Genomic DNA, 21,834 nt, shown 5'->3' on the forward strand with positions numbered 1-21,834 from the left:
ATGTATTGTTTTATTTGAATTTATTTCTGTGTATAACCACAAAGCTGGCAAAGTTCCCTGGCTCATGGACTTATTCTCTCTGTAAAGTCTGGTACCACTTTGAATTCAAAACCATTTAATGGGGTGTGTGTTTCGAATGGACAGCACACAGAGCCCTACTGCTGTCTCCCTCCTGGGGCTTTTTTTTTTTTCTGTTACAAAGTTCAGTTGGCTTAGCATGCAAAACTTCCATATATTCTGTGTATTGTTTATTTTATGATACCAAAGTATTATTGTTAGTTGCCACTAAAATATTCTTGACCTAAACATTGCTGAATTTAACTAAAAAATTAATCAAAATGTCCCTTGAGGGCTGATGTGTGGCAGTTCTTATTTTCATTGCCGATGTGGTGCAAATGTTGAAAAAACATTTGGAGTTGTTTTAGGGTGGGGATAGGCATACAAGTTATGGCCTATTCAGGAGAGCCATTTGACTGAATTAATGTTCAGCCTGAATCACATCAGGTTGTACCCAGTGGCTGATTAATCTGGTAAAATTGTGCAACTCTTTAATACACTGGAGGTTAAAGATTGTAGCAGAGAGGAGACAGCTGAGACCACCACCTTTGTGCTCCACTGAACTTGGGATGAGACTGGGACTTTGGACCCCACGGAAAAACTGATAGTCTCACGGAGCACCCTAGATTAGCAACGTCAAATGATTGTTTTGCTGCCTTGTATTTTTGTTTTAATGAGTAAATTAAACCTGTTCCCTTTCTTGTTTGGTCATTTATCATTCCAGACTGTTTCTGCAGAAGCCTGCTACACAAGCAAAGGGAAGGGGCAGCAGGTCCTGATCTGTGAGGAGGTCCAGGTCTTGCAGGATGTGACAACCATTAACATGTAGGAGTGTTTCATTTATTATGTTCTGATTAAAATGTTGTAATGTCAACTGGCAACAAGGTCATCAGTTGACCTTACTGCCAGGCAACAAAGAACTGGTGAAGAAGCTTTCCACATCACTCATTTGTATTCTCTACTAACTCCTGACTCTGGGTATTGCTGCCTACTGTCCTGATCAGTCTGTCTTTCTGTACAAGCTGGCACTTGGTAACAGTCATCTCGGTATGTACATAGACTCTGTTGGCTTGTATATCTTGACTCTCCTAAAAATATGAAATGCTTACAATACAAAGTAAAATTTAACTGATACTGGTTCCATTTCATTAAAATGCTATGTTAGGCAACAGTGTGAACACTGTTAGGAAAAAAATGGCAATAGAGAAGGAAAATGGATTTGATACAGGTAGGAGATGACTGACCTATTACTCCTCAGTTGCGTGCAGCTTGCTAGCGCTTTGCTGATGGCTCCTTGGCTGGAGTTGTGTCAGGCGATAAGCAGCCGGGTGGGGAGAGGCAGCTCCTTGGGAGCAGTGCACCCAACATGACCGGTGTGCCGTAAGACTCACTTGTATGTCCTGTTCCTCAGCAGAGTAAGGAAATCTGTGGGAAATCTGTGGGAAACTGTGTGCAGGGCTCTCCTCAGATCTGTTCCCAGACATCTGCTGACTTTTGGGAGAATGTGTTGCAATTACCAGCCACAGCAAACCTGGAAATCAAGAAAAGTGGACACCCTTGGGCAGGGGTATGCCTTAGGAATTGCTTCCAGGAATGAACACGTGTTCTTTTTCTACTTTTTAATATGAAATTACAGATGGCACACTTGTTCTCATCAGTTTCAACCTTGCTACTTTGTGGAAATAACAAAATTCCAGTTAGATCAAATCAGCCGATTCCTCAGTTGGAAACTCAGTGGGATTTCTCTCTGCTACCCTTTCTTTCTTTTGAAGATCCCTGCCTCTCTAAAAATGTGAATTGACTTACACCTCCTTGAGCGCTACTTCTCACAGACACTATGGAAATACTTCCTAGTATAACTATTAACTTTGAAATGATGCGTGATGTAATAGTTCCAATATTTCAAATTTCATTACACTCTAAATGCTGAAAGACTGTGACATGACTACTACTTTGATTTCTTTTACTGTCTTGTTTGGAAGCATGCTGCTGTGGGCTGCCAATATGAGGTAAGAAACACAGTGAGACTAATTTTTATTCCATTTAAAAAAAAAAAAAGATAAAAGCAGGTACAGAAAGATCATGGGTGAGGCACAAACTCTTTGTAAAAATTGAGGAATAGCACTTTTGCTGAAGATGCTCTTTAAGGGCAGATCTGCACTATTCTGATGTGAATGTGGTGAGGCTGGTTTGTTGGGGTTTTTTTTGCAAGCTTAAACCTAAAAGTATTCAATGGCTGGGTATCTTACCTTGAACATGTAACATGGCTACTGCAGTTCTTCAGAGTTAAGAAAATTGAGAAGGAAAAGAAACAAGTCTAATTATGTTAGTCTATAGTAACATTATTGCATCAATTAGTGGACATAATACAGCCAGTAAACAACATTGAAAAGAATAAATGTGATGGGAAAGACCATTCTGGACCACTTGTCTATCGAATTAACATCAGTCAAATCAGGGATTTTGACTTTGATCTGGGATGCCCTTCTTCGTAAGTGTCCTTTTTTATGAAGCCTGTGCCTGTCCAGACCACTCCTACTGTAGAGGTCTCTGCTGGAAGTGGCTCTTCTGTACTGCAGGTTGGCACTGTCGTATGTGTACGTGGTGGCTCGGGCGTCGCGGAGGCTCGTGAACACGTCTGAGCTGCTGACGTCATTTCGTATTTCCAGTGATCTAAGCAGCATGTTTCCATGGGGATCAACCTGTGTCAAGAAAGAAATGTGAATTAGACAAGTTCCTCAGCCAGCCCAAGGTGTCTCCCAAATGGACAGGTACCTTCTGGCTCTACTGCCAAGGTGCTCCTGGGGCTGCAGTAACAGTCTTGTATAGGATCAACAGAAGTGAAAATACACTTTCCTGACTGGTGTAAAGTTATCTGTTAGGCACCTAAATATCTTCCATTCTGACCCAGCTCTTTGGTCTGGGACCTTTTCATTCAGTTAGTTATCTCATCCCCTGTAAAGTAAGAGTTTTCTAATTTTATCTTTAACTTGGATGGTGGTCTTTATGAAATACTGAGTTTCAATGTCTGGTGACCTGACACCCTAAACTTTCATGTACTCAAGGTGGAAAAAAAAAAAAAGTTGCTGTGTCTGTCAATTTTATACAGTGCTGTAGGTTAGTTTCAAGAACAGTTTTGTAACAATGATTTCATCATACGAAGAACACATAGGTACATGTGCATTTTATCAGTTATTACAATATGCTTGTGATGAGAATTACTTCTGGAGAATTACTGTATTGCAGAGATGGAAATCCCTGCTTGCCGCAGCATACCATTAACTTGTTCACGTACAGGTAGAATAATCCATTTTACTCAATGAAACCTAGCATTCAGTTGCATTTTTATATGTCAGTACCAGAAGCAGTTGTTATCGTTTACTTTAGTTGTGCTGGTAGTTATTCAGGGCACTGTTTTAAGTACCCGAGTAAAGAACTGGAAACTGAAATCGTTATGTACATGTCTGGTGCAAACAACATATATATTTTTATATAAAATATTTTAATATCATTGCCTTTTTTATGTATTAATGAAATTAACCATGAATGGCTGCGTTACTACAAAGCGTTTACCTTTTCACTCATCTTTAGTTTTCTACATGTTTGTAGTAAAACCTCTTTTAGGAAAAGTTTTTTGATGTTTCCAAGATGATTCCTGACTTCTCCATAAAGACTTTCTAGACGTTTCAAATTCCCAGATATTTAAACATCCACTGGAGCTCATATGAGGGAAATACACATCAGGTCACAGGCATCTTACATGAAACTTCAAAGACTTTGCCTTGAGGCTTGAGTATTAAAATTGTTTTTTGTAAACTGTGGCCTTGGACCTACCCCAAATACATTGCAGTCTATACCACAGCTGCCTGGGGATGCCTTTATACCAAGGGGGAAAAAAATTATTTATTGATAATATCTAGTCTTGTGAAGTACCAGTGATATGCAACGCTTTGTTCGCACCCTGAGCTTTACATTTTTAGCAGGACATAGCAGAGCTAGGAAATGGTGTAATAATCTACAGCAGGTTTGAAGTATGTTTGAGAAAAACTCCAAGGAGAGCACAGGAAATCCAGTCTCTGGGGGTTGCCGCAGAGGAAAGCTGGAAGCCAGAGAAAGTCTCTGTTCCACCTGGCAGCGTGGAAGATGTTCCTTCCTGTCACTAGAAGGAGAAAATGTGTGATGACTGTTGGCGTATTTGCACTGTGCCAGACTACTCACTTACTAACTGAAAACAAAGAAGTGAAGGGGATATTTGTACAAAAGCCACCCAGGAGAGCTGTGGGGAAAAAAGTCTTCTAAATGGAATAACAAGTCACCACAGATAGAAAATGCTCTAGTCAGGTTTAGCAACTGATTCTGTACACACTGAAATGAGCATTCAGTGGGAACGTTCCACGTCCCACCACTGTTTTGGTGGAAAAAGCTCACAAATTCTGGGTTAGAGAGGTCAGATGGTCGCAAATCAGCATGGTGTTTCCAGTCTTTACTTGAGGTATGGGCTACCCAGGTTGTACTTTTTAGGTCAAGTCTTCAAATTTAAGCAGAAGGAAGATCTAAGCTAGGGTTTCCTACTCTCCAGAGGACTGCTATAACTATGGGACTATTCACTACTCCTAAGTTCTGACATTTTCTGTGGAAAAAGCAATGATCTCAGAGTTGTCTCCAGGTAAAAAGAGAATTTTTTTTAATTCTCAGAAGTTTTGATAGGTCAACCTTTTCTTCCCAGTTTTACAAAATAGCTCTTTGAGCTGTCTTTGATTACATAATCTAATGTTTAAGCTAATTTACTTCAGTCTTAGAATAGTAGTAACAGTGGTGCACGCATCATTAAGCAGTTGTTATGGCTTCTCTTTTGTGAAGACAACTCATAACTGCCTACGATATAAAGTGATTCATAGGCATGTTTCTTAAAATAATATGCCCTGACAGTTTATTATAAGCCAAGCAGCATATGAATTCCCACTTTAAGTGTTATGAATGCACCTGTTGTATTTTAAAATTAGTTTTATTTAAATCATTTTAAGTGCGTTGATTTGTATACATCATGAAGCAATTCAGCTTTTGAATTGCAGTCTTTGCCATTCAGAGCAAAGGGCCTTACACTGATCTTGGATAAATTAACTCAGAGAAGTATAAAAGCTCTTCTTATGTACCTGGGTCAAATTCTCTGCTTGTGTGACATGAAGCTGGACTAATAGTTAATTTCGCACGTTGTTAAAAACCCTTTCAGAATTTATTGAAGTTCACTCAAAAACATTCTCAAAACTTGTGCAGCTGAGGCTTTGTAACTGAAGCATAGGAATTCTACAAATTCCCGTAGGAATCTGAAAAATTTGCAAATTCCTTGTAATTTGACTTGTTGTTAGTTTTGTTTATATTAATGTTAGAAGGAGTTAACAGTAAATATGCGCACAGTAGATGCTGTAAATTTTCTCTCTTAAAATCTTTTCTCCCGTACTTAATTCAAGGTTACCAGGGGCTTGTTGTTGGTCCTGTGCTGGAGGAAGCCTGTGCAGCAGAAACAGTCAGCAGGCTTTGATTCATTGCACCCCATGTCTCAGTGATAAGGCTCTTTCCCCGCATCAGGTATGTACTGCAGTTGTACACAGTCTTTGACACATTTGCGTCAGATGGCATGACAAAAAATGGGGGTAGAAGAGACAAGGCTCTGTCTGCCCAGTTTTCTGGCCCGCTAGCTGGCTGCCTGCTTAGGAGTAGAGTATCTCAGTCCCCTCCTTAGATAGGAAAGATGAGCCGTATCAGGCCCAGTGTACTTCTTCCTTGCTCTGATAGAACCCACTTATTCTTTCAAATACCACCTTATTCTTTAACTGGAATGCCCTAAATCTTATTACATAAACTGACCATTGCTCAGATGGAAACAGGATTTCTTGCTTAACAGATATTCTGAGCCTAAATGTGTGTTTGCATGAACATACAGTTTGCCTTATTTGTACTATGCAGAAATTTTTCCTAAAGTTGTAGAAAGCTGAAGAAGAATTGGTGGGTTTTTTTGTCTTTTGAACATAACATGAAGAATATGTGAGAAGGATGTCAAAGCATCTAAAACTGACATTGTGTTAGTCATCTGGTATAATTAACAAAGTTTAGATGTTCTTCAGATGGTTATATGTGGTGATGCTTCTTGTAATGATGTTTGTATTTATATTGAGTTTGTATCTACATTAACTTTATAGATTTTTAATTCTTTGCACTGGAATCACCTAAACCCTAAATCAGCACAGGTACATCTATATGAATCTTCATCAATGATGGAAAAGCCTTGATGTATGCTCAGGAAACATTGTAAAAAGAAATAAAAATCTGGATTGTGAGTTTACTTAGAAAGTGAGCTTCCTGCTTAGGGGCATCTAAATGATACTGTAAGTGTAAAATAGTTAAAGTAATAAAAAAACCCTTCAAAGCAACAATCCTGTGTTGGCCACATAAAAAGTAGTCAGTCATCTCTATGGAAAGAACATGTTGGCATTCCTTGACAGAGGATGGGTCTCAAATGCTTAGTGCTGTCTGCAATAGGTTTTTACCTACCTACTTTTTTTACCTTAACTGTTGGGAGTTAAATGGAAAGAACTTTTGTTTTGTCTCAATGTAGAAACATCTTTTCTTTCTCTTAAGATGAAAGGGCCATGTTACATACAAGCTGTCTTGTCAGAACAATGCAGTAGTGGTATCACAATCTGATCTGCAAAGAAACAGGTTACGCTCAGTAGGGAAAAACTTATTCAGTTGAGCTAGTTGTATGGTTGTGTGCTCACTCCTTTTTCTCCTTCCAGTAGCCACTGTACTGGAAAATTGTGTGTTTTCCTTGGAATCTGTGGCTGGTCTCTGGCTTTCCATCCCAGGTGTTTTGTTGTTCACAGAAGGTTTGAAAGGAAGGTGTGATGCTGGGGAAACAGAAGCAGTTGCATGCATGGACCATTATTTTCTTGCTGGGTGGTTTGTCCTATTTATCCATAATTATGGTGGTTTCCTCAGTGACATCTAGCTTTGAAAAACAGACAAGGAGATATAAGCAGTGTTTATGCTTTATTCAAAAGAACAGCAAGATTGTTTTCTACAAATTTATATTTTTTGTGTAATAAAAATTAAAATGGCATAGATTGTGAAACTGGAGAGGCCTCATTTCCACTTTCTTCAGTCTGTAGAGCAAGGAACAGCCACATATGAAACAGCAGGATAGTTTCATTTTCCAGCTGGTCTTCTCTATACTGTGTTAGTATCACGGTCAGTTTGTGGAGTGTTGCTCACATGTCTAATGCTTTTGTTATCTGGCGAAGGAAGTTGAACTCTTTTAGTAGTGGAGGTTGTATGTCAGATGGGAATGAGCAGTATCTTCTCCTGGCACAAAGAGAGGAAGCACTGTTACATATATTCTACTCGTTTTTGGTCCCTGTATGGATAAATGGTATGGGTCAAGAGTAAAAAGGAAAAAAGTATCCTACAGCTGTACATACTTACAGCTGTACTACTTTTGTGCTCCAAAAAACTTTCCCCTGCCCTGGTACAGACCATCATAATACCAGTGAATAATATCAAAAGATTTTGGAGAGGGCCTGAGAGCTGTCTTCACTAGAGATCACACAGTCTGACTGTTCCGGTCATCTGCATTCTTCCTGCTGAAGACAGAAACACGGCTGTTGGACGTCAGCATTTCCACGCTGAGTAAAACGAGTGCTCACAAGGTCTCACATCGATGTATCTCCAGTGGGATAACAAAACCTATTGATATCCATTAATGTGTGTGTCTATGTGTATGTGCGTATATGTATATATATTTAAAATCACAAACCAGCACCGTCCAGGCAGAAAGCAGTCTGTTCACTTACAGCATTCTCAGTCTCAGAATGGAATTGCAGTCTAAAGTGTGAACGCTTACAAATCTGGGTACAAAACATCTATGCCTTACATTTTCTGGCAGAAAAATGCTGGTGTATGCATGTGGTGCTCTGAAAAGTTCAAGTGTGGTTGTAAATAATTTCCACCCCATTCTGATGGTCTGGTCTCAGTGTAATCCTTGCCAGCGTAACATTTAAACAAAAGCTTTTAGTCATGAATTAGGGCTTTTTGTTAGTTAAACTCTCCAAATATGTAGGAAAAAGAGCTTACCTGCACTCTTATCCTTTACAATTTCTCATTCTTCACTCAGTTCAGTGCACTGGGGCCCATATAGCCAAGGCTGACCTCTGAAGAAATGTTGCTTCCCTCTTCATCATGAACCCTTTGCTGTTGTTGTTCTCCCCTAGGCTGGGTTAGCTCAGGAGCTGTTGTGGTGGCTGGTCCCAGTTTCTGGGTTTTGTTGGGTTTTTTTTTTTTCCCCCTTCCTTATCTTCCATAGAATTGGATAGACAATATCTGCCCACAACAATCCGTAACGGGGTGGCTTGTCTCCTCTGCTCTGTGGAGGACAATACTTTGTGGGACCTTGGAGACTGCTGCAAGCCTGAACTGAATTTCTGCACCCACTGTAGTAAAGCATCTCCTACATGCTGGGAAAGGAGGTGGATGTGGGTAAGGACTTTTAACGGGCTCATGAGTTCACTGGGACTGAGAGCATGACGACTCTGTTAATGATGTCGCAGCTTCGCCGTAGCGGTGTGGCTGCTGGGACACAAGACACACAACTCTAAAACTAATAAAATATCACAGAGCTTCTGAACATGTATGTGAAGTTGCAACCATCCATCAAGCTAATGTCTTACCTGTTAGAGTTTTAGTCTCTCATTCTTCAAGCTGAACAGAGAATTCAAATATAGTTTTGTCCAAGTGTTATCACCTTAGGCCACAACAGCACAGAAGTCGATAGGGCAGCCTGGGTAAGGCCTCATTAATACTTTAATATAATATATTGTATGAAAAGCAGAGAGCAGAATAAAGTTTTTGGCTCATTAGTATGTGTATTTTCCTCCGAGTCAGACAGCCAAATACACCCGAGGGAAGTGTTTATTTCTGAAAACCTGGAATAGTTTGTGGAAGTTTGCAAGTGCTCAGTGATATGCTGCTAAATTAAACTTCTCCCTGTAAAAAATGCCCATAGTCTTACTTCCTGGAGTTTGTCTGGCTTTTTTTTTTTTTTTAAGAGGGGGTAGCTGTGGTCTGCTTGAATTTAGCCTGTGGGAAAAATCCTAACACCTGTGAAAGCTGTTATACTCTAGCAGCATCCTCCTTGTGTTCCTGAAAGCTCAGCGGTGTGGGCTTCATTCAAGACGCACTGCAGCAACAGTGTCTGTCTTTGCTTTCTAGTTTTGGTGAAGTTTCTGTGTGTGAAGAGGAACTATATAATAAACATTCATTCTATACCACCTTCTATAGCAAAAAAATATACAGTTGAAATGGTAAATATTTAAATTCCTTGTACCCCTTGTATTTCTTCTGCAAAGAAATTCTTGTTCTGAATATTCATTTGCATTTTCTGTAGTTTCTTACTCTGTTTTCAGTTGAAGATGGAACAAACTATATGTTGCTGTAATCTCCTTAAAATACGACTTTGCTCTAAACAATCTTACATGCTTTTGCATATGTGTTCAAACTGCATTTATCTCTAACACCATACACATCAACATTATCACAGCAGAAATAACGTTTGAAAAGTCAGCTTGAACATTTTACCTGGACTCTATTAGTTTCCAGTCTGCTCTTCTCGCCTGTTGCACGTCCTTCCCTTCCCACTGCCTTTTTTTGACGTTGGGGCCCTTTCCCAAAGAATATATAGTTTACAAAGGCATATTCCAGCAAGGCCAGGAACACAAACACAAAGCATCCCATCAGGTAAATATCTATTGCCTTGACGTAGGGAATCTTTGGCAAAGTCTCCCTGAGGTGTGTGCTGATGGTGGTCATGGTCAGCACAGTTGTGATTCCTGCAAAAGGAAGAAAAGGGCATTGACTAACAAGACAGGGAAGGAGATTTGAGCGTGAAAGGTGTAATGGCAGCATTGCCCAGCTACCATGCACTTTTCATGCCGGTGGCTTAATTATTATGTGATCAGATTCTTAACAGCCAAGGGAATGCGTTTTGCAGGAATGGGAAAGATGATGCCTTGGCAACAGAAAGTCAGCAAAATAGCCTTCAAAATTTCAGGTTATCTTGCTACATCTTTCCTTAATTTTTACAATAATGCTGTTAGGGAATGTGTTTTTAGCTGACCTGGATAGCAAAGAGTTGATCGCTGTTCTTTCTGTGTGAGGAAATGCTTCTCAATTTATTTACAGCAGTAGCACTGCTTGACCCCAGAGGGTGGCTTGCATTGCTCCGGGAAGCTGGAATAAGTATCTAGCTTTTGACTCAAAACAGAGGACTGAAAGGTGCAAGGGGAACTTTATCATCAAATGATGGCCTTTGATGAAGAAAAGGTGATATACTTGTGCCAAAACAGCTTTGCTTGTTAAAGGGGTTCTTGGAAGTAAAGCATTCCCATCTTGTCACGTTATCCATCACTGCAGGATTCTTTCTTTCCTTTTTTTTGTTTTTGTTTTATTTTAGCTCGATGAAATTATTTTTTAGCCTGCTATAATCACGGGTCGTTAATGCATCTAGATAATAGCTCTAGGCACAGGTATGATGAGTTGAATTTACAGACAGATGGGACAAAATAGAGGTGGGACAAAAAGGCTTTCTGGCATTTGAAAAGCATACCTGCCCTAAGGTGCAAGTGGTGGCAGAAGATATTGGTTCTTATGGCAAGTTGTAGGAAAGAACACGGTATGGGAAATAAGCAACTATGTAGGTAAAACAGGCTTATGTGATGTAAGCTGGTATATCTCCACTGATGTCAGTAGGATCTTGTATATTCATTCCAGCCACACATCTGGCCTGAGAGGATGCTTTTTAACATCAACAAAATATTGATGCAGCAGGATGTAGATACCCTTAGAAACCTGAATTAGACCTTTACGCTTCAGTTTGGAAGCGAGATACTTCTGGCCTGATCCAAAGACTACTATGGCCACTGGAAGTCAGTCAGGATCCCAGCCTAACTGCAGAGCAAGAGCTTCAGATGTAGGCAAGGTGACACCCTCCTGCCTTCCTGACAACGAAAACCCTACTCTGCATGTGTAAGATCACAGCCAGTGCTGCTGCAATCAGCTGTATGGATATGGTGCTACTTTGTTCAAAGGCAAGAAGTATCTATGTAGTTCAGTGATTTTGAAAAGAAGTTACCTAGAGCAACTCTGGCTGCAGAGGCGTCATAATTGATCCAAAAAGATACCCACGACAGGATTGTGATCAGTGTGGAAGGCATATAGGTTTGCAAAATGAAGTATCCAATGTTTCTTTTAAGCCGGAAGCTAAGTGATAATCGAGGGTATGCTCCTGAAAGAAAGAAGTCATATAATGACTAATGCCATACAAAAGTTAGACACTGGTATTTCTGGCTGGGGGAAAGTTGGGGGGACCTTTTTTAACTAGCCAGTGCTTACCTGTTGTAAATTCCACTCTCTTTGATACCATCTTGTAATCAACAATAGAAAATTGTGGGAGCTCGATGTTATTAACTCCCGTTACTGCAGACTCTCCTCCATTCCAGTAAAATTCGATATCGTCAGTAGTGTATCCATCTGAAACAGAGGCACCATTTGACTATTGGTTTCTCTTTTTGCATTACTACTTGGCTTAAATAGTTGTGGTTAAAGTGAAAGGAGCTGCTGTTAATCAGGAATTCAGCCTTCTGTTGTGTGACATTTCTGTTGTACGAAAGCCATGTAGCTTCCTCTGTACCCAGGGGAAGCTTCTGGGTGTGGAAAGGGAGAAGACAGAAAAAAAGGACAGAATTTAAGATTAAAGAACAATTTTTAGCTAGCTCTAATACTACTACTTTTAGTTCAGTCTTGAGTTTCTCAGTTTACCAACAGACTGATACAACATCAGCGAAACTTTTAAACTCTTTAGGAGGAGTTCTGATGCTAAAACTAGGTTCAGTTCCCAGCTTTGCATTTGATTTTCCATGCAGTCCATTTCAAAGTACAGAATTTGGGGCTGGTGGAGGCAAAGATGATGCTAGAAGAATTCAGGTGTCTGTACTACCTGACAATGTCTATCTGAGCTGTAGGTATCCCTTTGATATTCATGCAGCATTTTCTGTTTTAATTAGACCATGCCATCTTTGATCTTCTTATCACAGAAGTATTTCCTATTGACTTCAAAACTAGCACATTCCTTTCCTTTCCTTTTAATAGTGATGTTGATTATTTATAATTTAATGAAAAATTAATTTGCCATTCCACCACTAGGAATGTTATCATTATTGTTACTTTTTTCAAACACATTCTGATTAAACTCAAAAGTGACTGAGTTTCAAAAAAACCTCACGATTTATGATGTTTTTGAACTAATATTTAAACTGATCTCAATTTATTGCATTTTACTACTTTCTCCAGATATCTACCAAAGGAGACAACATGATCTAATCTATTTTTAGACTTTTCCTCAAGGTGTTAGATTTAATCAGGTTTAAATCATATAACACAGATCAAATAAAAAAATGTGTTTCAACTCAAAGCTTAAGAAAACTTGACAATATTTTTGCCAACTGAGCCAGCCATAGCATCAGAAGCCTATAAGAGTTAGGAACTTACCCTTTCTTATGCACCAGTAATGCAATTTTTAGCTAGGGAAATTAGACTTGAGATGTCTTTCCCTATGATAGTGCCTGGTAATAGCGTCATCTCTGGAGGGCTGACCACATGCAGAACGGGTCCATAGTTTCCCCGGTGACAATCAGAGAAGCTCCCACTTGCTGCCGAGCTCAAAGGACTGCTTGGAAGGTCTGCAGTTATTGAACAGATATCTTTTGATGCAAACACACAGTGATGGGCTGAGCAAGGTTAAGTGCTCACACAGCTTATTTGTGAACGGCTCAGTGCCATGGTTTGCTAACTACCTGAATTGCTCCTGAAACCGTACTAACCTGTGCAATATGGGTTGCTGCTGTCTGCTTAAAACTTTTGTGCTTCCCATTACTTATGCTGATTTTCTTCTAAATCAACCACCCCAGGGCTGTCACACAGGGCAGTCTCCGTGGCTGGTTTTCATGTCTTCCAGGTAGAAGCCAAGAGCTTTTTACTGCAAAAGTCAAGGCAGCTGCTTGGTAGTGGGACTTCAGTAGCTGTTTTAAAGGCATTGCACACAAACCAACGTGAGCCATGTGTAGGGTGTAATACAGAATGAGTAAAGGAGGGAATGAAGACTAAATCTGCATAAAAGGCCAAGACTAAGATTGTGAGGGAAGTGTTAACTTCATTTTCTTGCAAATCTGTATTGTAAAAAAATCTTTTGAATGTTTTCCCTTTTTAAAAAAGGTGCAGTGAAATAGAGGAAATGGTAAGCTGTCCTCTCACACTGAAAGGGTACTGTCGGTACCCTGTCTCAGTACCACACAGACATCCTCTACATGTCACAGGTATCTTTTTGTCTTTAGGGGCCAGACTTAGAAAGAAGAAAGGTGCAGCACTATCCAGATGTTGCACAGGTACTTGCTGCAAAGTCAGCCAGGTGAAGGTTTAGATGTGAGAATTCTGGATTCTGCTTCAGGGTTTGAAAGAAAACAGTGAACCTGATTCTTCTGTTGTGGGCCATCATCAGCTGAGGCTCTTTTCACACCCCTCCCTCCAGCTGTGCTGGTTCCTCATCCAGTGCACACTGGGGCATGAAGAGGAATCATCTCCAGTCCTCAGCAAGTCCTGACTTTATTTGCTGTCTCTTTAAGCAGCCTCTGCTAGCCTCTCTATAGTCTCTCTGCCTTCTTGACAAAAGAGGGAATAGTTTGGGCACCTTGCTGAAGATAAAATTCCCTTCCCCAAAGGTGAATTACTGTAGACTTAGTTGATAAAACCATAATGGTACCCAATAAGCACCTGGGATATCACAGGGCAGGTTTCAAAAAGAAAACAGGCACATCTTCCTGCAAGAGGATCGCACCATGTTATTGGTACAGTGTGTGGTGGTGCTGGACCTTCACAAAAACAGGTTGTGAGAGTTTTGTGATGTTGGCAAATGGGCTTTTCACTAGTCTTGCAAAGGTTTCCATGACTTTGGCTGCTAAATGAAAAGTAGAATTACAAGGTTATAAAGTCAATTGACCAGAAGCAAGAACCTTGTGTGGAAGATTTCAGCTGATGACAAGCCATCACTGCTGGCAAGCCATGTCTTTAATTTTTACAAACTTAAAAAAGACTTCCAAATACTACAAAATATTAATGTAGTGTGAGCTACTGCTGTTTCTAATATGCTGATTTGTTCCTTGAATTCACTCTGGTTAAAGCTGGAGGAAATTATGAGAAAGGGATAGTGATGTTTTTCAGTCAGGAGCATTCATATTTGTTAGCGCTCTTTTCTAAAAAGAGTAATTGAGTAGGAACGTCTTCCTGTGGTTTTGTACAGAGAGAACCTCAGCACGATCATGGTTTCCTTGACAGTCATTGTAATAACTCTGCTAGACACTAACAAAGTGTAAACTGTCCCCAGGCAGTCCATTCCCTGACGTGATACAATTTTTGTTGTGTGATGCCCTTCATTACACTCTTCGCACATTGTTCGAGGTGTGTGAGAAGCATTGCTTTCATGGCTGACGATGACTCGCAGATGCAGGGCTTGGAGGTCCTCGTATTCCACAGGCGTTGACATTGCTTTTTGCTTTCCAAACGAGCAAACTCGAGCGGAACATAGTTGGCTGTGTTTTAAAGACTGCAACCAATCTCAGCTCTGAACAGAGTTAGCAGAGGACCGATCACCACTTCTCCTTTTTGAAGGGGATAGCGTCTTCAAGTGAGGAGCCGAAGTGGTGTAAATTAAGAGACATTCAGTGTGGAGCAGCACTAGCAGGCAATGATAAAGCCTCATTTCTGGCAGCATATGCCTTTAACATTTGCAATGGAAGAAAAGCTATTTCAGTGCTAGAAGTGGTGGGTCTAGTCTGTGCAGCGGCCAGCTCTAACACGCTGATTTGTTCACTGAACTTATCTGTGCTGCCCAGGTATTCCCTCGGCAGCTTTTTTTCCATGTCATCCTTTTGCCTCTGCGTACGTATCCATGTCACTGCTTTAAAGGGGTGCCTCTGCTTTTGTGCCAGAGCGAGCAATACTTACAACTGGACGGGGATGTCTGCATGCAAATCGCATAGAAGTCAAACGTCGGGAACCTGAAATATTTCAGGTACGTGCCTAAGAGGTGTCAAGAGTGGTTGCAACTTTAACTGCAGAAGTCTAGAATTATTTCCCTAAATATGCAAGAACATGACATTAATAACATTCAACTGACTTAATAACGAGTTAATCCGATTCAGTTACGCCCGCTCCCTAAGTATCAGAAGCGGCTTGTCCGCGTGGGAGCCGCCGGTGGCCGAGCTCCAGCGGCGCTCTCAAGGCACGCACCGGCGGCTCCGAGGGGGCACGGGGAAGGCCACGCGTGTCCCGTCGTCCCCCCTCCCCGCTCCGCCCGGCGGCGTGGCGCGGCGCAGAGGCCACGGGGGGGCGCCCTCGCTCCGCGGTGGCGGCCGTGCCGGCGCGCCGCCCGTACCCCCCCGCCGCCGCTGCCGGCCGCTCCCCGCCGGGCCCGGGGCGTGCGATCCCGGAGGGGTTACGCCTGTTGCCGAATTTGGCCGGGGTAGCGATCAGCTTGCGTTAGAGGAGAGCCGCGGTTCGGGGCGGTGGTGGGCGCCGGGTCGCTTAATGTCAGCGGCGGTGTCTGATGGCCGGACTTAATGCGGGGGGTGCGCTGGGATTTAAACACGTTCGCTCAACGTTCCTGGAGCAAACGTGTCCTGGTTTCTGGGCTGACATCCCTAGCAGTCTAGCCCACTTAATCAAACCATTTTCCCAGGATTTCTCCGTGTAATTTTGTTGACCTAAATAATAAGTGATTGCTAAGATTTTTTTCTTTTTTAACTAATAAAATTTTAACTAATTCAGTTTAATGAAAATTATTTGATCTATTTAAGCCTTTGTTTCCTTTCTAGATTCTTTTCCACCTTCAAAACCATTAAAATACATTTAATTGCCCAACTCAAGATACTAAACTTCTGCTTCCTTGGAAATAATGGCTAGAAATGATAATATAGTCCTTGACGTGCCAACACTTCCCCCACCGGCCCCCCGGCCCCAGACCAGCAGCTGAGAGTTTAAGGGAGAACACTTAGGCAGAAGTACCACAGATCTAAAAAGTAACTAGATTCAAGCACGGCAAGAAATAGGTCATGTCTAAATCTTGCTGTTCACAGAAAAAAAACTATTTTAGAAATGTTGCTGACATTGTGATATAGCTGAGGTTAACAGTGTATTAGATGTTAATGTCACCAGGCTATTTTATTTTCCATCACAGCACTTACCATCTCAAATACCTCTGGGATAAATAAAGATCTGTGTTACATTAACTTAGCAAATAAAATCATGGTTCTACTGTTACTACCAATTCCACAGAGATGTCCAAATGGAACCCCATTTTCCTTCTGATTCTCCGGGGTAGGCAGCTCTGAAACACCCAACAACAGGGTCTCTGCCTTAGGGATCTGAGTCTAAATAGGGCATTTCAAAATAATATTTCCACTCTATGTGGAATATTTGGCCTTGTGTAAGGACATGAGGCTGGAACCCAACCCTCTTCCATCACTACCAGATCATCCCTTGCCTAACAACTTAGTCTTCATTGCCCAATGTATTCTTACAATATAATTTTTCTTGTTTCACACAATTATTATTCCTATGACTGTATTCAAACAGGAAGATAAAACATTTCTTCCACACACCACTGAGGTGGTCCATACAGTGGTAAATTTATTGTACTATTTCAACCTAAGCCAAATATGTGAACAGGGCCCTGCAGATCTGAAGATGTGTTTTGGAAAGCAATGTCACTAGTTCACATCAAGGTGATAGAATTGCTTGAAAAGGCTCCCTGCCACCTGTGTTCGTGTGGGTGTTTGTATCTATAAGTGACTTTGTTTTTCACTGAGAAATACTGTCTATAGGCAGATGGCAAATTGTAACTGGGGGTATGAGTCAGAATTTAGCCTCAGCAATACTGACCCAAATGAAAACTTGGTTAGACTGCTGGAGTACTACAAATTGTCAGTTATTTAAGTAGGTTTCTCAAATAAAAATAAACTTAATATATGGGGCAATCTGCTCCATCTCAGTTGGAGACATCACTTCCTATCCATTAGAAGCAGAAAATAAATGTCATTACAGCATAAAGTCACTCTTGCAACATCCTAATCTGGTTCAGTGGGTGAATTATAACCTCACCTTACTGTGCAAACACCTTTTTGGTTCATTGTTACTTGTTATGATTTTTTGCTCCTCTAACTTTTAAAATCTCATTTGCCATTGAGACTGGATACAAGGTTGAATGTCCTTTGGGAGAGAAATTGTTTGGTTTTGCTTAATATCTCTTTAATGACTAACACAGCAGGACTTCTCAGTATCACTGTAGTCTCGATAGATGGGAACACTGAAGACTTCTGGATAAGTAGTCAAACTTGTACTGAAAATGCCGTACCAGTTTATTTGTCTCTTTCTACTGGGTTATGCCAGTGATGTCAAAGGACCTACTGAGCCTATAATAAATATAATGCAGTGCACAATCAGAAATGCACATTAATATGCTTTATCTTCTGTCTTTCATGAGCAAGAGTACCTCTTATAAGGCATACTGTTTTGTTTTTTTTTTTCCTGTTCACTAGTAAGTGTTTCATTCTCATTAGCTATAAAAAAACAAACCAAGGAATTATTAGGAAAGGAGACCAAATGCACAATTATTTGTTTGCATTTTTATATGCTTTCTAATTCATGTTGTGCTATTTCTTGACTGCTATATGTAGTTTTCTTTCTTTCCTAAAAATAGCTGTACTAAATTGGCTACAAAGAAGGGCCATGGAGATGATTATGGATGGACTTCCTTCCATTGAAGGAAGGATTGACTGAGTCACGATTCTTCAACCTGGAGGTAAGGTGGCTTGAGGGAATGTTATAACAAAAGTCTATAAGATCCTAAATTAGCATGGTGAGCTTGAAGGGGACATGGTTGTTCACAATCCCTCACACTTCTAGACCAGGAAAGCAACAAATCGTATGGCTAGTGGCTAGTTTGAAAGAAACAAGGGGAAATAGAACATACAGATAAACTGCAGAATTCATTGCACGAGGTGATGTGAGTGTCAGAAGTTTACGCTTGTCCAGAAGCTATCATATATTCACAGAATAAAAATCTATCCAGGTTATTAAACACAAAGATACTGTTTCTGACTTGAGGTAGCCAAGTGCAGAACACTTACTGGAGGAGTTTACTGGGGAAATACCAGCACGTATATACTATGCTCTGTTCTAGCTTCATAGATACGTGCTGCTGGCCACTGTCAGAGATCAGGTGATGTGTGAGACAGACATTTGATCTGAGACAGTCCAGCAGTTAAGGGTCTGACTTGTTCCACTACAGCGTGATTTGCCCGTCTCATGTCTTTCACCTTTACAACTCATATTTTTACTTCATCACTGCAGTGATGATTTTTAGCCTGATGTTGAGAGCCTCTGACTCTATACATCTTTGTGTAATTCATGTAAATTAAATGGTGATTAGAAAACCTTGTTCATGCCCACGCATTTTGTGTGGTAATAACCAACCTGCCCATAGTAACTCAGTGGCCAAAATGTCACTGCAAACTCAGAGATGTCTCACATGCAAATATTTAGCGAGCAGTGCCAGTGATTTAACTTTGGACTTGAGAGATTTTGATAACCTGTTGTCTCAAAATTAGCAGCAATGATATTGCTTTTTAAACCTTTTTAACAACGGAGGTGTGCAGTATGTGCTCCTGACTGGTGTCTTCTTGTGCAGACTAGATACTTGCGTAATTGTACATGCAACATGCAGCATGTACAGATGCACAACTGCTATTAACAGATCAGCCCTGATAAGTACAGCCACCACACATCAGTTTCTACAAACCTTTAGCTAATTTCTCATCTTATAATCTAGTTTGAGTGGCTCTGAAGCATGAAGTTTTAAAATGGTACTTTAGTTAACTTTGGTAGTTAACAGCTGAGGAACTGTTTGTTCAGTTGCTTCCAGTTGAACTGCCCAAATCCTCTTCTCCTGGCTTTGAAACCAGTAAAGTTCTGAAGTCACAGTGTCGTGTTCTTCTCTAAAGGCTAGTCAACAGCGATCAGGACAGAGGGTTAATGAGGCTATTAACAGAGGGTTAATGAGGAGATTAACCCAAATAGTTTCCTTGCCTTGCACCCAGGTTCACTTGCTGCTGGTACCAGACTGTCCTTCTCAGTTTTGAGCTGGGAAGAGAGGGGTTATTTCTTGCCAGTAGCAAGTGTCAGAAACCCCAGTCTTCTCTTACTTTCATTCTGAGATGCCTTATCCTGAATCTGTTTTGAGCTTTCTACTTCTCCCTTTCTTTTTCTCCTTTTGAATGGACACTTATACTGGATACCAGCTGTATCTCAATCTGCAGAAAGTTGAACCAAAGCTCCTGATCATTTCTGTTGAGGTTTTCTTGCTTTCTTCCCTCTCTCTCTTTTTATCTTCTACCCTTCATTCCCTCCTTGTTTGATGAGGAGAGGAAAAAAGTCAATTTTCAGGAACAGCAAAATGCAGCCCACAAATTGTTTCTACTCCTATCCTGGCAGCACAGGCTGGGAGTGCCTGACTCAGGATGAGAGACCTTGGCATGTCGGGAGAGACCCGACCTCTCCTGGAAGCCCAGTGTTGCCGTCCCTCACCTCTCTTGCTAATTCAGAGGACTTCCACACCTTCACACGAAGCAGACTAAGGTAACTTGCTTGTGGTGCTGTCAAGAGCACATTTTATGTAAAGGTTGTAAGTCCGATGCAAATCATTCTTTTCACCCCTCAGTTTCGTCCTCTGTCTTTCTCACCTAGTGCTGCTGTACAATAGGTGGCTATCCCAGTCTAAGCCATAATCCTGGAAGTTTTTTCTGACTTGAGTTGCTTTACAAAGTTAAAAAGAGAACAACACTATTTATAAGCACATTATGTAAACATTAGCAACAGAGGTCCAGCTGCTTAGCATTCAATTAATTTAGTTCAGTCAATATTGCATGGTACGTAGTTTTGTCTGCTCGTATTGTAAACACATCTTGCCCTTGAGCACTTATTTCATTTACTAATTAAGGTCTACTTCTAAGTGCTCTCATTTTGTTGCCAGGCAGACTCCCCAATTTCAGGTACAGCTGTTGTACTCAGTGAAGAAGGTATCTGAAATCCAGGTCCATCTGGTTTGCGCTCCAGCGTGTCAGGCCAAAACCTGCTCTTGTCTAAGGCAGTAGGGTCTCTGTTTTCAACAGCACTCAGACCGCAGATGAATCAGGACATGTTGTGTTTCTTACTTATGCCAGCATGGCTTACGCAAGTACACCTTATATTTCTATGCAATAGTGTGTTCCCCTGTCTGAGATGGTGAAAACTCTTAAAATTTTGATTACTTAATTCAAGTGCGTAAATTTTTCAGAGAGGTGAATAGGGAGGCAAGTATGAGGCCACCGTACATGGGCTTCTTAGATAAACTATGAGAACGAAGTTTTCACGGTGGTCTCACTCACTGTTCTGACTGTAACTAGCTGAAATTTCAACTCATGAACAATTGTAGAAAGATTTAAAGTTTTACTGAGCTACATGAAATTTTTCATTCAGCCAAAATTAGGAATAATTGAGTGAAAAAAGGGCTTTTCTAAACAAAATTAATTTCAAATAAAAATACCAACTATTTTGACTTTTGAAAATGAAATACTGACCCTTTTTAGAAAATATATTTTACAATTCACTTCACTGGGGAAAAAGCCTTGCCTGAAAAGTACCATGTTGTTCTTTATGACATTGTTACAAAACCATGAAAGGAAACGTAGATTTGACTGTTTTAAAACTTTGTCACTGATCCGCTTTACTTCTGTAACTATAGGTAAATACTAATTCTGTACTGCCCAAGAAATAGGAGCAAGAAAGTCCTACAAAGAACCGAAGCTCAGGGAAAAGTACATCCAGATCTGTACTTGCTAACAGATTTATAGCTGTAACAGGAAAATAAAAAAAGGAGCTTCAGACTGATTCCTGGTCTTGGTTCTATAGAAATGACCCCTGTTGCTTATGAAGCTGGGATGGCATTGGCTTCTCCTGAGAAAATTTACCTCTGCTAAGGCACTGAGATAAACCAGCATCATTTTAACACCACGACATGTACTGCAGTTCACAGCTGGGCTAAGCAGTGCAAGCTACCAGCATTTTTGGGGCTGTGTTGCTGAGACTGAATTTGTGCAAGCAATGATTAGGAACAAAATAGCAAAACTACAGTAGAAAATAGAAAAATTCTGTTACTACTAAGAAAATATACACCACTTTTCATACATGGCCTTTAACACTCTATAAAATCAATCCATCTCCATTTTGTAGGGAGGCCTGAAGTGCATAAAGGGGAAGTATGGAAGGAATATTGCGTACTTCACCAACGTGTTGTGTTATTAATTTCACCTTGGCAAATCAATGATAAGCCAAAGACAGGAGTATGTAGAGAAATGTTAGACTTTACTAGTCTGGTATGACTAGCCTGGGCTGAAAATCAGAATTAGCAAGCTGCATGTTCCCCTGGGCAATGAACAGGCTGGGTTCAGGAGCAGGGTACAGTCCTGCACTGAGGAGATGGATGGCTTCTTGGACACCAAGGTGTCTGCGATACTGCTATGGTTGCCATTTTTTCTTAAGCACTAAAGAATAAGTGGGGGGGCTCTGTGGCTAAAAGCATAGGCT

General features: G+C 40.8%; 1 protein-coding gene across 1 annotated transcript in view; it reads right to left on the bottom strand.

Annotated features, from left to right (window-relative positions):
* Positions 1-2,411: 2,411 nt before the first annotated feature.
* GABRB1 (gamma-aminobutyric acid type A receptor subunit beta1) overlaps positions 2,412-21,834 on the bottom strand; it is a gene marked incomplete at its 3' end in the record, with an annotated part of 138,904 nt that continues 119,481 nt past the window's right edge. Inside the window, exons 6-9 of the mRNA XM_081998852.1 lie at positions 11,497-11,634; positions 11,237-11,389; positions 9,685-9,935; positions 2,412-2,759 (exon numbers count right to left, since the gene is read on the bottom strand). Of these exons, the coding sequence (XP_081854978.1) occupies positions 2,412-2,759; positions 9,685-9,935; positions 11,237-11,389; positions 11,497-11,634 (890 nt within the window). The remainder of the gene's footprint in view (positions 2,760-9,684; positions 9,936-11,236; positions 11,390-11,496; positions 11,635-21,834) is intronic.

Source organism: Phaethon aethereus (genome assembly GCF_964289735.1).
Source record: "Phaethon aethereus genome assembly, chromosome: 4".
Lineage (NCBI taxonomy): Eukaryota > Metazoa > Chordata > Aves > Phaethontiformes > Phaethontidae > Phaethon > Phaethon aethereus.